The sequence below is a fragment of the Anolis carolinensis genome, chromosome 1 (genome assembly GCF_035594765.1).
Source record: "Anolis carolinensis isolate JA03-04 chromosome 1, rAnoCar3.1.pri, whole genome shotgun sequence".
Classification (NCBI taxonomy): Eukaryota; Metazoa; Chordata; class Lepidosauria; order Squamata; family Dactyloidae; genus Anolis; species Anolis carolinensis.
Genome location: NC_085841.1, coordinates 88227418 through 88243551, shown reverse-complemented (window position 1 = coordinate 88243551; position 16134 = coordinate 88227418). Strand labels below are relative to the sequence as shown.

General features: G+C 38.2%; 1 protein-coding gene and 1 long non-coding RNA gene across 4 annotated transcripts in view; one reads left to right on the top strand and one right to left on the bottom strand.

Annotated features, from left to right (window-relative positions):
* l3mbtl3 (L3MBTL histone methyl-lysine binding protein 3) overlaps positions 1-16134 on the top strand; it is an 86356-nt gene that overhangs the window by 15612 nt on the left and 54610 nt on the right. For 2 of the 3 annotated variants that reach the window (XM_062978790.1, XM_016996412.2), the window contains exon 2: positions 11006-11117. In XM_062978790.1, coding sequence (XP_062834860.1) covers positions 11016-11117 — 102 coding nt within the window. In that variant the 5' untranslated portion in view covers positions 11006-11015. Of the gene's footprint in view, positions 1-3424; positions 3510-11005; positions 11118-16134 lie in introns of those variants that run through there. The other variant, XM_062978786.1, reaches the window with a different exon arrangement.
* The window catches only part of LOC103280143 (uncharacterized), a 50214-nt gene that overhangs the window by 6201 nt on the left and 27879 nt on the right, over positions 1-16134 (bottom strand). The gene's annotated exons all lie outside the window — the stretch shown is intronic.

Sequence of the window (16134 nt, the reverse complement as noted above, 5' to 3'; positions counted from 1 at the left end):
CCACACTATATATAGCTTATATGATGTAGTATTGAAACAAATTAAGTGGGCAATGCCGTAAGGTTATATTTCTGCATATGAAGGCATCTGGATTAGTTTTTGGTATACAGTATATCTGGTGTTGTTGGTTATAACACATTTTTGCCAGTGCTAGTGATGGATTGATAATATTTAAAATCACATGATAAGGATTGTGAACATAGTAGTATAACTAACTGTGTGTGTAAATAAAATATAATGCCCAGCATATAGCAGCGTGTATCATGAGTGCCTTTGCACATTTTGATAATTTTTCAAGTTTCAGGACTTTCAGTAAGACTTTTTTGTGTGGGAGACATGTTTTTTGTGCAAAAAACTTTTCATCTGTTTAAAGAAATTTTCCAGAGAAAATCTCAAAATGTGAGAAATGATTCACTATGAAAGATTCCTGGTATCATGATGTGTTACAATGCCTTCTTGTCAAGAATGGGAACATTTGTGAATATTATTTGTGCGTCCTTAATGTGTAATGTTAGGCAGTTGAAAAGCAGAAGGAGATAAAGTGAAGATTAAGGTTATTCAGATGTCTACAAACTTAGTTATTAAAACCTACCAAATTAATAATGTGTTAGTTGCCCAAATGAGCTATAAGTGTTCAAGACATTAGTAGGAATATTTGACCAAGACTCCATCTACACTGCCATATAATATGGTAGTGTGGACTCATATAATGCAGTTCAATGCAGTTAAATTGCATTATGAAACTGGATTGTATGGCAGTGTAGATGGGACCAAACACAACAAAAGAAGCTGACAAAGCTATCTAGAAACTATTCCGCTGTAAATAATTAAGGTTGATATAATTTAAGGGATAGGTAAAGGTAAACGTTTTCCCCTGACATCAAGTCTAGTCGTGTCCGACTCTGGGGGTTGGTGCTCATCTCCATTTCTAGAGCCTGTGTTGTCCATAGAGACCTCCAAGGTCATGTGGCTGGCATGACTGCATGGAGCGCCGTTACCTTCCCGGCAGAGCAGTACCTATTGATCTACTCACATTTGCACGTACAGTCTTCCCTCCCTACTTTGTGGTTTGCTTTTTGCTCCCTCACTGCTTCCCAGTTTTTTTCTGAGAAGTGCGCATGCGCAAAAAGTGCCAGTTTCCCTTTTGCGCATGCACCCTCCCTCTCATCGGCGTCCAGTGGATGCCGATGAGAGGGAGGCACATGCACAAGAGGGAAACTGGTAGGCGCCGGAGAGGAAGAAGCGCAGGAAGAAGGCTTGCAAAGGGGATAAAGACCACCTAACTACTAATATAATGTGTAAAAGTGTGTTAAAGCACTGAGCTGGAGACCGAAAGGTCCCAGGTTCAAACCCCGGGAGCAGCGTGAGCGGCCGCTGTTAGCTTCAGCTCCTGCCAACCTAGCAGTTCGAAAACATGCCAATGTGAGTAGATCAATAGGTACCGCTCCGGCAGGAAGGTAATGGCGCTCCATGCAGTTATGCCGGCCACATGACCTTGGAGGTGTCTACGGACAATGGCGGCTCCTCGGCTTAGAAATGGAGATGAGCACCAACCCCCAGAGTCAGATATGACTGGACTTAACATCAAGGGAAACCTTTACCTTTTAACTACTAATATAATGTGTAAATATTGAAATAAACATAGTGCCCCTACTTTGCAGAATTTCACTTATTGTGGGTGGTCCTGGAACGTAACCCCCACGATAAGTGTATACGGTCTGCGCAGTAATGTTTTTACTGACTGTTATATTCAAATTTATGAGTTTTGTAATTTGGATTTTTATTATAGTATGTTTTGTTATTTTGTACTCTTGATATTAAGTGATGTAGTTGTGGCATTTAATGTTTGCCGTTTATGTGTATGTTAACTGCCCTGAGTCCCTCTGGGGAGAGGGGGCAGTCTAGAAATAATGTTTTTATTATTATTATTATTATTATTATTATTATTATTATTATTATCATCATCATCATCATTTGAACTGCTAGTTTGGCAGAAGATGGGGCTAACAGCAGGAGCTCATCTCATTCCCCAGATTCAAACCACCAACACTTTGGTCAGCAAGTTCCGCAGCTTAGCGGTTTAATCTGTTGCACCACCGGGAATTTAAGAGATTATATCTGTAGAACTTGGAACAACCATAAGCCCAAACTATGATTTGTGTTGATAATAATGATATATTTAAGGAAGTAACGCTGTGACTGTGACCAAAGAATAGACACTATGGATTCCCTCACAGATAAAATGAAGCTGGAAACATGCTCTGCATCAAAGACACACTCTTGGATAGTACCACCTTAGCTGTCATGAAATCTAGGGCCAAATCTGTTAAAATAATGTTTAGCCTGTAGAAGAGAAGGCTGAGAGGAGACATTATAGCCATGTATAAATATGTGAAAGGGTATCATAAGAAAGAGGGAGCAGGTTTGTCTCCAGACCATAAGAGCTGTTCAGCAGTGGAACTCTCTGCCTCAGATTATGGTGGAGGCTCCTTCTTTGGAGGCTTTTAAACAGAGGCTAGATGGCCATTTGCCAGGGATGCTTTGTGCTTTTCCTGCATGATAGACTAGATCAGTGATGGCAGTCTATGACGTGCGTGTCAGCACTGACACGCCTAGCCATTTTTGCTGACACGTTGCCGCATGCAGATTGATTGGATGACTATGTCTTTTGTGGCCAAATTTTGTGTGATTTCGTCAAGTGGTTTTATTGTTTATAGGAATTATGCACATTACATTTCTATTTTATATATATATATATATATATATATATATATATATATATATATCATTCTATTATTATTCTATTATTGTAGTATATTATCATATTATTACTATTATATTATTATTATATTATTCATTATTCGTGACTACATTGAAACTAGAATAGAGAAACATCAGCGTGGAAACTGCAAGAGGTACCATAGATTGTTGTACATGGAAATAATGGTAGTAAATAGTTTTGATTTATTAAATACAGTTATATATTACAATTATATATTTTTGTTATTTAAACTATACATATTGCGAAATTATGGGTTTTTTTCTCAAAGTGACACACTACCCATGTCATGCTAGGTTTTTTGGTTAATTTTGACACACCAAGCGCAAAAGGTTGCCCATCATTGGACTAGATGATGGACTAGATGGCCCATGTGTCTCTTCCAACTCTATTATTCTATTCAACTAACTGCTATGACAACATCCCATGGGATTCTGGCATTAGCAGTTTAGAATTCTCTGCCATAGAGCTTTAGGACCTCATTTAAAACAAACCCTAGGACTCCATAGGATATTGCCATGGCAACTATATTTGTGTTAGTGTCAGTGTGCCTTTGGATTCCATAGGATGCAGGCAAGGCAGATGAAGTGGAATCCTGTGGTTATAACTGTCAAAAGTCCTGTTCTTTTTGTGGATAGCAACAGTGCTACTTCCTTACCTGCCTTGCTCTTGCACTGATTAGACTGTTGACAGTTTAATCTGAATAGATTGTCCTGGTTCACCCATCTACGTAGACCCTTCTTATTCTTCCAGTTGGGTCTGTTATACTTTCCAAGTTGGTCTCTTTTATAAATAATTTCTGGATCTATCTCCCCCCCCCCCCCCCCCCACTTAAAATTAACTTAACATTAATTGTGGTGAATGAGGGTCTGGGCAAAAGACCAAAATAAGAATGGACCCCCTTTCCTGCTAATAGTTTGTATTAGTTACTGATGATCATTGTAGAAACACCCAGGGTTTTCTATCTAAAATACAGCAATTGATTTTTCACAGATGAACACAAACTGCATCCACTGAAATATTGTTGAGGTGATACTAAAAATACAGGAATTCTCTGGGGGTTTGGAAATTGATGGCTGTTTCACACTTTCAAGCAATTGCCTAACATTGCCTGATGAACATATATTTGTGATTGCAGTTTTTTGTTTGTTAGCTACTAACAGTTTGAATGAAGGTGAAATCATGTTCTCAGTTCTTAATACCATATTGTAAAATACAGCCTTAAGGCCCATGTCCTCCCAAAGCTGAAAATACTCTGCTTTTACTATTTCCATTGAAGCTTAACAGCATTGCCTATAATTTTTTCATGACTGTTCATATAACAACACAGAACATTTCTGGGAAAACTGTGCATTACTGTACTTAAGGAACAAAATGGTTCGACTAACTGACGGGTTTAATTATTTTATACAATATGTGTAGGCTGAAATCTTACGTGTTCCATTGACTGTACCATCACACACATCTTGAGTATATGATTGCAGTACATGGTTTTATCTCAATAGTTTCTACACTCTTTTAAAAAATATTTTATGTTATTTGCTATTTATAGGCACTTCTTTCATTAGCTAGTTTTTCTTATGTGTGTAACAGGAGCGCTTAGATCTAAATCTCTGCATTCTTTCATCTTCACTGCATTCAAGCCCACAAAAAGGGTTTTTTCCCCTTTGTCAAATACAGTGAGTCCCAAGAGAAGATATATGTGAAGGTTTAGTCAAGGCAATTATTTTTCTGACAATGTGTTAACTTTTTTTTAAAAAGGAAGTATCAGCTTTCATGTGTTTGGCTATAACATATATCATACATTTCTACTTTCTATTGTTCTATATATGAAACAATATTGGAAACAAGCCTCCTTAGATTGTATTCTAGGATCCAATAAATCCAATAGATAAATAAATATGGATTACAATATATAATGACACAATTGAATAAGAGACAGCTTTAACCCTTGTGCTGGCAGGACTGTTGACCGACAGGTTGCCAGTTCGAATCTGGGGAGAGCGGGTGAGCTCCCTCTGTCAGCTCTAGCTCCCCATCAAACATTCGGGAGTCCCCTGGGCAACGTCCTTTCAAACACCCAATTCTCTCACACCAGAAGCGACTTGCAGTTTCTCAAGTTGATTCTGACACCAAAAAAAATCTGAAAAAGATTGTGTTTGCACCTGATATAGTCATTCAGTTGCAGAAGTGCACATTCACTGTAAAACCAGATGTTTCATTCATCAGTGTAATTCATCTTAAAAACCTGGGGACCCACAGGTTGAGAACCACTGTCTTAGAGTCTCTCCTGCCTTCTCATGGTCCCTATTTAGCAGATCACTTCAGGCACCTAGGCGGCTTGTTAACATCTCAGTATGAATGTCCTTGAATGTTAAGCCTGTGGGTATACAGAGAATTTCAAATATTTTACTTGGTGTTCAGAAAATGTGGCAATTTTAAAAACATTTTACATTTTATCAGTAGCTGCTGCATTTCCCACCCTCGGTTTATATTTGAGTCAATATTTTTGTGGTAAAATTATGTGCCTTGACTTATATTCGGGTCATCTTATACTCGAGTATATACAGTATATTGACTGTATTTAATAGAGCAATGAACTGCAGACATATATAATGCCCTTTCTACACAGCTGTATAAAATCTAGCTTATCTACTTTGAACTGGATTATATGCCAGTGTAGACTCACATAATCCAGTTCAAAGCCGATAATGTGGATTGTCTGCTTTGATAATCTGAATTTTATGGCAGTGTAGAAAGGCCCTAAGAAAAACATGCAAGTTTGCATTTCATTATCATTAAATGTGATTGCTAAATTTCAAAATAGGCAAAACCAGATATGTTTTAATGATATTTGTCTTAGTAAATGTGCGGTTGGAATATGGAGAAAAATGTTAATAAAATTGGGAATATTTTAAAAAGAGACCATCTCATAAAAATGCAGGCACTTCTAAAGAAATTAAATTAAAAAAAGAAACAGTGAACTCCTGTACCTGCAATGCAATGAAACCCTACAATGCCTAATACCACACTAACCCCTACTAAGGTCCCATCTGTACTGCCATACTGACAGTGGATTGCACTGAACTGGATTATATTAGTCTACACTGCCATATCAATGCAGTTAATTTGCATTCTGAAACTACATTAAATAGCAGTGTAGATGGGGCCTAAATTCATTGCCAGCAACACAAGCTGGATCTGGTATGCCATATATTGCAATTTTGGAATGCAGGTTAATTGGCAGTGTAGACTCATATAATCCAATTCAATGCTGTTAATCTGCATTTTGAAACTGCATTATATGGCCGTGTAAATCGAGCCACGAACACCATAATCATGCAATCACAAGGTAAAACTAATAATACCAGCCCGACTTGTAGTATTACTGATTCTTCAGCACAATTCTTCTGTAATCGTTGCTAATCCCAAAATTTCTTTAATCCTAGACTCAGGTGTCCTAATCATGAACATTAAATATACATTTTATTTCATGGGACTCTCAGTTTCTACCTGACAAACAGTTATAAAATTTGAAAGGCTATTTTTAACCTTTTATATGATGTGTACTGCAAGAAGGAGCTCAACAACCTGTTTTTGTGAGCCATAAGTTGTATATCAAAGAGCTGCATGAGGGTTCTCAAACCACACTTTGACCACTCCTGATCTAGGGCCCTTCCACACAACTGTATAAAATCCACATTGAACTGGATTATATGGCAGTGTGGACTCAGATAATCCAATTCAAAGCAGATATTGTGGATTCTCTGACTTGATATTCTGGGTGATATGGCTGTGTGGAAGTGCCCTTAGACCTTAGTTCCTGTTTTTTCTTGTTTCATTTTAGCCTTTGGGGATAGCCCTACAAGTCCTGATCAAGAATAACTGGTTGGAGTGATAGCCTTGATGTCATAGGCTAGCTATGTTACTCTTTCATCTCGTTATCTTTTAAAGAAAGCTAGATAGTGCTCACTTCTTTGAGATGGTGAGTATCTAGCATAGGAAGAGGTAGTCTGCCTCTTGCCGGATGCCTTTTCTTTTAGTTTGGCCATGAAGAGTCTAAAAATGAGTGCTGTGTGCATATATATATACTAGCTGTGCCCGGCCACGCGTTGCTGTGGCCTTGTCTGGTGGTGTTGGTGAGAAATTGTTGAGGCAGTGGTGGTATTGAATGTCTGTTGTATGGTTGTCTTTATGTTTAGTATGCACACTGAAGTGGATTATATGGCAGTGTGGAGTCAAGATAATCCAGTTCAAAGCAGATAATATAAGATTCTAAATGGGTTATATAGCTGTGTGGAAGGGCCTTGAGTCTACACTGCCATATAATCCAGTTAAAATCTGATAATCTGTGGAAGAGGCCTAAGTGAGGCCTAACTGTGCCTGTCCCCTGGGCTGAGTAGGTTGCTAGGAGACCAAGTGGGCGGAGCTTAGCCTTCTAACTGGCAGCAATTGGATAAAAACTATTATTCGTCTCCCTGTAATTAGGACTTTATTTTTCTTTTCTTTTTGTTGTATCAACCTAGAGCCGTGAATGATGGGTTGTGTTGTCAAATTTTGAGGTTGGGGGGCCTGTAGTTTTGTTGTTTTGTCTGCTGCCCTGATGCCATCACTCTTTTATATATAGAGATTGTGTATGAGAGAGAAAGTGTGGCATGGGAGGATATATGAGAGCGCTTTCTTATCATTTTACCTTCAGATTACTGAATTCCTGTGCCAGTCTTGTTTTCTTTTGGCAGGTTCAGTCATGCTGTTGGGAAGATGATAATAGTATATCCAAATGGAAATTTTGCTCAGCTGTATTATTGACACTACTGAGTAGGTGCAGGTGACATTCACGGAGCTCTGTTACAGCACTTCATATTGCAATGGGGGCATAAGAGAAGCCTCTCACAGGATGGTAAAACATCAAACATCTGGGTGTCCCCTGGGCAATGTCCTTGCAGATGGCCAGTTCTCTCTCACCAGAAGTGACCTGCAGTTTCTCAAGTCGCTCCTGATACAAAAAAAAAATGCAGTGGACCTATAAGAATGAAGAATTGACTTATCCTGGCAATAATGTCCTGTTTTCTGAATGCTGGGAAAATGCAGCAGCATTGAGACAGGAATTTAAAAAATAGTGCCTAGTTGGTTAGTGGGCCACTATTGTTCGGTTGTGTTACAAACTGTTCTTTAAAAAGGGGCTCGTGAATAACTCTAATATTCCAGATGAAAATTTCAGGCTAGTTATAAATTGTGAATATGAGCATACAAAACTATACATTGGAGAAGTCAATAGCATAGAGCCATGGCAGTTAAAGCAACAACAAACTGCTTAGTGATGCAGTCTGGCTACATCTACTGTTGTAGATGATAATGGCATTTAAAACCAGTGATCTTAATCCAGTTTAAATTAGTTTTAGGTCCCATCTACACTGTCCTTATAATGCAGATTGAATTGGATTATATGACAGTGTAAATATGATCCACTTCACTACAGTTCAGTTTGCATTATATGAATCTATACAAACGACATAATACAGTTCAAGCTGCATTATATGGCAGTGTCGATGGGGTCATAGTTGCAACCAGGTGAAAGTTAATTAATAAATTAGCTATGTCGGGATTATAGTAGAATTTAGCCACCTTGAGATTAATCTTTTTTAAAGAAAATTTCCCATTTGGAAGGACAATTCCAATTAATACTCTGTTGTCTAATTTTTTTATTAGAATGTTCCAGTTTCTGTCCGTTCTTCCTACTTCCTTTCTTTTTCATCAACTTATTTCATTTGCTGCAAACTAAATTCAAAATACAAAAATAGTTTGCATTTACGTAAGTCAACAGGAGAGGAAAGGAGTTGTGGACTCCTGCCTTTCCTATTAAACCCAGGCCAAAAAAAAAATTGCTGCAGCTTCTTCTAGCTTGTATGTTCTTTAAAAACCCTTTGCCAGATATACCACACTGTTATTGCTTAGCTACACATGTCATATGAAATATCAGAAAATATGTTTATGCTGAAGGTTTCCAATTTCTGAAGGCTTTCTTTAGCAAACTTCAGGGTTTGTTTTTTTAAAAATAAATAAACAAAAAGGAGCAAACAATGAAAGAAGGAACTAAATTGTTTTATAGCATCAGTTGCAGCATATGGGGGAAAGGACTTAATAATGTATAAATAAATAGCAAATGATTTCAAAAAGTGAACTGAGAGAGCAACTATCTCACTCTTTTTAATGGTTAGTCTACCCCAGAGAAATGCATCATTTTGCAACACAGTAATTCAAACTCCTTATAAAAGATATGGACACATACATAAATTGTAATAATTAAATGTATGGGGACACAATAGTTCTCATGAAACCCTTTTATTTATATTTTTTAAAATATGTGATTTATTACTTATTTCACATACTCAGAAGTTTCTCTTTACATTCACGTGACCCAACTACACACTGCTGTCAACACACTAGCATGTTGTAACACACAGTTTGGAAAGTTCTGGTCAAGTGGTTTCTCATACCATGTTTGTTCAAGCCAGTATTTGGGCCTGATCGGGGGACTTGTGAAAAAAATATATAGTGCTTACTAGGTCTCGGCTGGACTATTTTTTTTTAAAGATATTTTCACTTTGAACTAGGGTCATCATATCAAGTGATGGTATATTTCTGCCCCCCCCCCCTCCATTTTAATAGTTAAAATAAATCCAGAAAAATACACCAAATAAAAGGTTGATGAAACTTGTTCACAGCAATGGCTTCTGCTTACAGCACATATAATTTAGAATAGTGTTAAATATGAAGTAAATCTTAGTTTGTTATAAAGAAAGCAATTATATAACTTGCTGATTATGGGAAAAAATGAGATGGAGATTTATTTAATGTTTAATAGTATAGACCAGGAAATACTAACATTCTTCATGTGTTCTGTTGTTTTGTTAATACTTGTTTCAAGAATTCCAGAGCGGTAGCATCTTAAAAGCATTGAATTGTCTGGATGTAGTAGCCACATGCCATTATTCTGAAAGCACCATGTTTTTTAAGTTCTTTGTTATTGCTTGAAAATTATTGTACAGTTCAGAACAGCATTATACAAACAAAATTGCCAGATACTTATTTGTGGAATTGCTTTAGATGAATACACCGAATTGTTCCAGCCACAGATAGAATCCTACAATTACCCAGATCTGTCTCTATCCTTAAATTAAACATAAGTGATCCTTGTTAAGTATGAAACAGGAGTACAGAACAATATAGCAGTTGCATATGAACTGAGCTGCAAATTAATTTTCTATGTTTTCCAGATATACTTCACTTGAAGACAGATTGGAGTAGCTTCTAGAATCTTTTTTCAAAAATGCGAACCAACCATTATTTTCTTTGTTCACACACTTCTCAGTGCAATCAAAATCTTGAATAGCACATAGCACAGACTGCTGCAATCCTGTATTCCAGCCTTTCCCAAACTGGTACTCTTTAGGTGTTTCAGTTTGTCCCAAAGTTCATAAGAAACTGCTATTTTGTTCTTTTCTTCTGTTTCACACTTAACAAGGATCCTTTATGTTTAATTTAAGGATAGACACAGATGTGGGAAATAGTTGGATTTTATATATGCCTGGGATTTCAACAACGCTGTGTATTCACCTGAAGCACTTCCAAAAAGAAATGTCTGGCAAATTTTGTTTGTTTAACGGTGCTATAAACCGTCCACTAATCTTGAAGTGATAACAGCTCCTTTTGTTGTTGTTGTTACAAAGACTGATGAACTTCGTAGGGCAAGGTTTAAATGCTGCAGGAAGTTCCAATGAGGATTTACCTATTGAATCTCCTGCTGACTTGGGACTAGTAACAAAACATCTGGAAATCACCAGTTTGGAAAACACTGCTACACATACAAATTAATATGGTGTTGAAATAATGTATGAAGTGATTATACTAGTAGAGTGATATCCCCACCTGTGCTCTATCTTGAGACCCTCATAACAAGACAACTTTGTGGTTTCAGCAATGCATTTCTTCCCTTCACCCTCAATTGCTGCCCTGTACAGCATGCAGTCTGATGGGTTTTGGAGAGCTCATTGCAGTGGCATTTTCTTCTAACAAGGCATCTCCACATTCTGGATTATGTTATAAAGCATTATAAGTCTTGAAGGGCAGGCAAGTAATGTGAAAACCATAGAAAGTATGGTGAATTGGAAGGAGCAACTGGATTAGTAAAAACATTTCCCTTATGCCTCTTCTTTTATTTTACAGTATAATCACCATGACTGAACCAGCTTCAAGTGGAAGTGGACAGGATTTTGATGTGTTTAGTGTAATGGACTGGAAGGATGGGATTGGTACCCTGCCTGGAAGTGATCTAAAGGTAATATTTTTGTAATTTTACATATGCTTTAAAAATGGCAATTTAATCATTAAGGCAGAGACTGGAACTTTCTACAACTCCCAAAGAATTCAACTAACATTGTTGGATTTGAAGTTCAAAAAAGTAACTTTGCTTAGAGAACCAGTGATACGGGTTTTTCCAGAAAAAGTTCAACTAAAAAAAGTAGGAACATTATACAGTGCTATAATGTTAACTGATTTACTAGAGTTGATTTAAATCAGGGATCCCCAAACTACGGCCCGCGGGCCACATGAGGCCCCTCAAAGGCATTTATTTGGCCCCCACAGCGGCAGCTCCCTCCTCCTCCGAGGAAGGTGCATGCCGTTGCCGCCTTTCCCGCCTCCTCCCTCTCGCTGCACAAGACTTCCCCGCCTCCTCCCTCGTCCGGTGCACTCCTTCCAAAACTTGTATTTATAAAGGTATTTCAATTACTTATTTATTTAATAATTAATTAATTATTAAGGGGTGCATTGCTTCTGCTTTTGATGCACAAAGGCAGAAGGGGGCTGGATTAGATGGCCCAAGGGGTCTCTTCCAACCCTTATTATTATTATTATTATTATTATTATTAACATTGAGGTTCTATTTGTTCCCGTTTTGTTTTTCTACTTCAAAATAAGATCTGTGCAGTGTGCATAGGAATTTGTTCATAGTTTAAAACTATAGTCTGGCCCTCCAACAGTCTGAGGGACTGTAAACTGGCCCCCTGTTTAAAAAGTTTGAGGACCCCTGATTTAAATGTTATATTCAAATACATTCAAAGAGCTATGTGGAAATTATGGTACTGGAATATTTCATTACAGTTTCCCATTTTATATGCCACATCCTTAGAATAATAATTAGACTTATGTCTTGAATTATGCTCATCTAACACAACTGATTGCATTATAACTACTCTGAGAATTTGACATAAACATAAGTGTGTGTGTGTTATAATGTGGAAAAATAGTCATTGGCAAAAATTTTCATCCCACTTGTCTGGAAAGAATGACAATCTAATATTGCATAAAGCTAAATATTTGTTTTTATTTAAAGGGTTTTTAGACATCCATATTGACCTGGAGAAAATAATACGATAGTTACAAAATTCATTCACTAAAAGGTAACAGAATATTAATAATGAAGTAGTAAACAGCAATGAAATAACAAAAGCAGAAAAGGGCAATGTAAAATCCTCAGTTAAACGTTATGATAAAGCTAGAAATCAAAAATAAAAGTTAAAAGCCTGGAAGAAAGGTTTTTATCTGACCCAGAGAAAATACTAAAATGAGTGCTGCCACTGAACACACTCCATTGTCAGTTGTCACCTACCTCATTTCTGCCTATGGTAGCATCTCCATGTCAGTTCATCTGCCTTGGTACCCCAGGTGATGCAAGAGGTAAATAACATAAACGTAACATAAACATAATGGTAATGCAACTGCAGCCAAATGGGAGGGTTGCAATATATGTCATGCAAATGACACAGCCGCAGTCTAAAAGAGGAACTCTGTTGGAGTGGAAAAATACAGGCTGATGGAAGAAAATGTTTTCTGCACCAAAAAGCCTTTAGCTTCTGTGAGAAAATGTCCACTGTCCTGCTGCCTTCCTGGCTATATTGACTTTCATGCTTGAGAATATCATGCCAAGAATGCCTCTACAAAAGCTCAGAAAAAACTGCATTGTGGACAGCAGAGAAAGCAGAAGGCCTGAATCAACCCTAACAGTATTGGTGTGACTAGATACTGTATGCACAGTGAAATAATTCTTTCTGTGCCATGATAGAGCATCAACTGCAGTTTTCGCCATAACAACCCCTGTCACTCAGTCAAATTGATGCTAATAAATTCCTTGAGATCAAGATGTGATCCCCATCCAGTTGATGAAGCACAGGTTCTCACTGTGCCACAGATTGAAACATGTTTCTGAGTTCAAAACTGAAACTAAAGAGAAGATTAGCATCTCGTCCCTGGATGAGGATGAACATCAGTTTGGAAAACAGGTCCCCTGCCAAGACAATGTACCAATCCTAAAGCAGTGAGCTTAATACTGAACAGGGAGGAGACTGAGCACTGGGAGCTTATTTCCTAGACTTTGCATACATTGTAGTCTCATAAGTATAGGGAAAAATCACTTCTTAGGAATTCAAGGTGCAATGATGGCAACTAATTTTTGGACAGCAGGTATAATCCACATCCATTATCATCAGGCAGAGCTCAGCTGATCCCCTTATTACTGCATCAGATAGATTCAGCAGTAGCCATGTTGGCCAAACAGCAAAAAATGTGCACTTATATCAGCTTTATTGGTTGATCAAAGTGCAAAAACACATCATGCCAGCTTTCGAAGCTCCACTGGTTTTTTCATCAAGCAAACCTGTTAAACATCATATAAGAGAAGAGTAAGAATGTTGGGTCAGACCTACATTTTGTATCACACATCTGTAGCCCTTAGAGCATCGAATAATAAGCCGCAAGGCTAGCAAAGCCAGGGTCTTGTTAATGTATTGTCGATAATTAGATGCTCATGGTTTGGGAGACGAGGTTTCATTCAAGGCCAAATATTGGAGGACTACAGTCTCTGAGATGTGCCATTTGCCCAGCCTCCCATAGTGTACTGCAAAGGAGAAAAACCCAATGATCACAAATGAACAGGAACAAAACATGAATGTTGAGATAGAGCTCAATGCTTCCTGTATTGTAGAATATTCCAGAGTGTCCAGTGTTTTTCTGGAAACAGGTTCAGATTGCATTTTGTGTTGGGGGGCAGTGTATAAAATATTTCTTCTTGGAAGTGAGACAGCGTATCTGTGGTGTTTTCTGTGTCTGCAATGTATCAGGTTTGCAAAGTGCTGCTAAAAAGGCAAGCAGTACAGAACAACGTTCAACCTATGCCCTCTTGGTTGATTGATTACATGATTCAAAGCCTAGGAACACCATCTTGTTCCTGTGCTATTCCTTCCAAATGATAAGCTCAGCCAAAATTGGAAAGAATTCAAGGACATTAAGCTATGAAACATGTCATATTTATCTCCAAGTTTTTTCATGGATATATCAAGGACAGAGATAGGCAAACTGTAGGATTTGGACCTTATGCAAATCCCCCCCTTTTACATCTAGCCCACACTTATTAGAAGTTTTAATAGTAATGACCTGAAATATGTCAAAGCCTGGTGTTATTTTGCCTGCATTTTGAGAAGGTCTTTGACTTTTTGAAAGATATTCTAAATCGGTCACTAAAACTGTGACATCTGGCAAGGAGAGAGGTACCTTACAAGCCATTGAATTCTCCCTCTTTAAAATAGTGAGATTTGAGAGAGGCTTGCTTCTTCAAAAAAGACTACTCATCATTTTGACTATGCGGTTAAGCAGCCTAGATAGTCAAGGCAATTACTGTAATTCTGATAAAAGTTTTGTGGGGTCCAGTGCTATTTATCCCGATTGCATTGCATGGAAGATGCTGCAACTGACTTTCTATGGACTTGAGCTGATTCTAGTTCTTCCCAGGAGCCAAGATTTCCTCATTTAACAATCTTGAATGAGGAATACTAGCAGTTCTCACTGTTGATTATCCCAATGTTGGTTCCTTATTGTGTGATGGTGCTGGCAAGAGTATGTGTCTGCAATGTTTTTAACAATCAGTGGTGGAGAAATGCAGACACAGAAATCATGTCAAGCCTTAAATAACTCAAAAATGTAAAAAAGATCAAGAGTTTAGAATTATCTTCAAACACACCATGGCAACCCAAAAAAACTGTGGCGAGAGGCCTATGAGAATAAAGCAGTTTTTGTTTGGCTGCTTACAGGTGATTTAAAAACAAGTTTTTATGGCTTTCCTATATGAAAAGAGTAATATATATACAGGGCCATAGCCAGAGAGGGTAGGGGTCCTCCCCCCCACCAAATGTGTCAGGTTAAAAAAACTGGTTTATTCATAAATTGGTTAACCAGTTAAAATTCATGAGCAAACCAGTTTTTTTTAACCTGACGGCTACGGCTCTGTATGTATATTAGTACGGATTTCACAGGACAGCTATAATTGTAGATTCTCAGGCTTCCTTCCTCTAACTGGCTCATTGTGTGCTAGTTTAATACATTTCCACAAATGATAGCTTCTGGTCAAATGTGTCTGACATCTGTTTGCCAAGAGTCAGGAACTACTGATACCCGAGAAAAGAAAAACAGCTGCTACATACGGTATCATACAGTCAGATCCATATTTGACCTTCAGTAACAGATGCAAGATAGCAAGATATGGATAAAGCTATGAATATTATGCAATTACCCTAGACTCATCCATACAATCTTACAAAAGTGTGGGTCAAAGGCAATATTACCTCTATACAGGCAGTCCCCGAGTACAAACATCCAACTTACAAACAAATCATAGTTAAGAATGGGGGTGAGACAATAGATAGTGAGAGAAATCCACCCTAGGAAGGGACAGTCACTCCTAGAAGAGTTATCATGGGGAAACGGTGTCTCAACTGAAGCTTTCTCACCAGTCCTTGTTTCCACAACAAGCCTAATTTTTCAAAATTCCATTATCTCAGGGATAGAAAGTGGGCTGAAATCTCCATAGGGGTGGTAACCCTTCCCTATGCAATCCAAAGCATGTATGTATGTATGTATGTATGCATGTATGTGTGTGTGTGTGTGTGTATATATATATATATATATATATATATATATATCTGTGTGTATATGTATGTGTGTGTGCAGAGTCGCCCCGAGGTAATTTTCGGGAGTAGGCGACCAGAATTTTGGCGTCCCCCTCCGAATTTTGTTCCCGCCCCCCAAACAAATCGCCGGCACATGCGGACACGGAAGCCCCAGCCACCCGTCCGCAGGGGCGATTGGAAGGCGTGTGCATGCTTACAGGCCCATCGCCCCAAAAGCATGGTCAATGGGCCTGTGCATATGCGCAGGCCTTCCAATCGACTGTGCGGACATGGAAGCCCCACCCGTCCACACGGGCGATTGCTTTGGCCTGGCACTGCACCGAGCGGCCTAGGCGG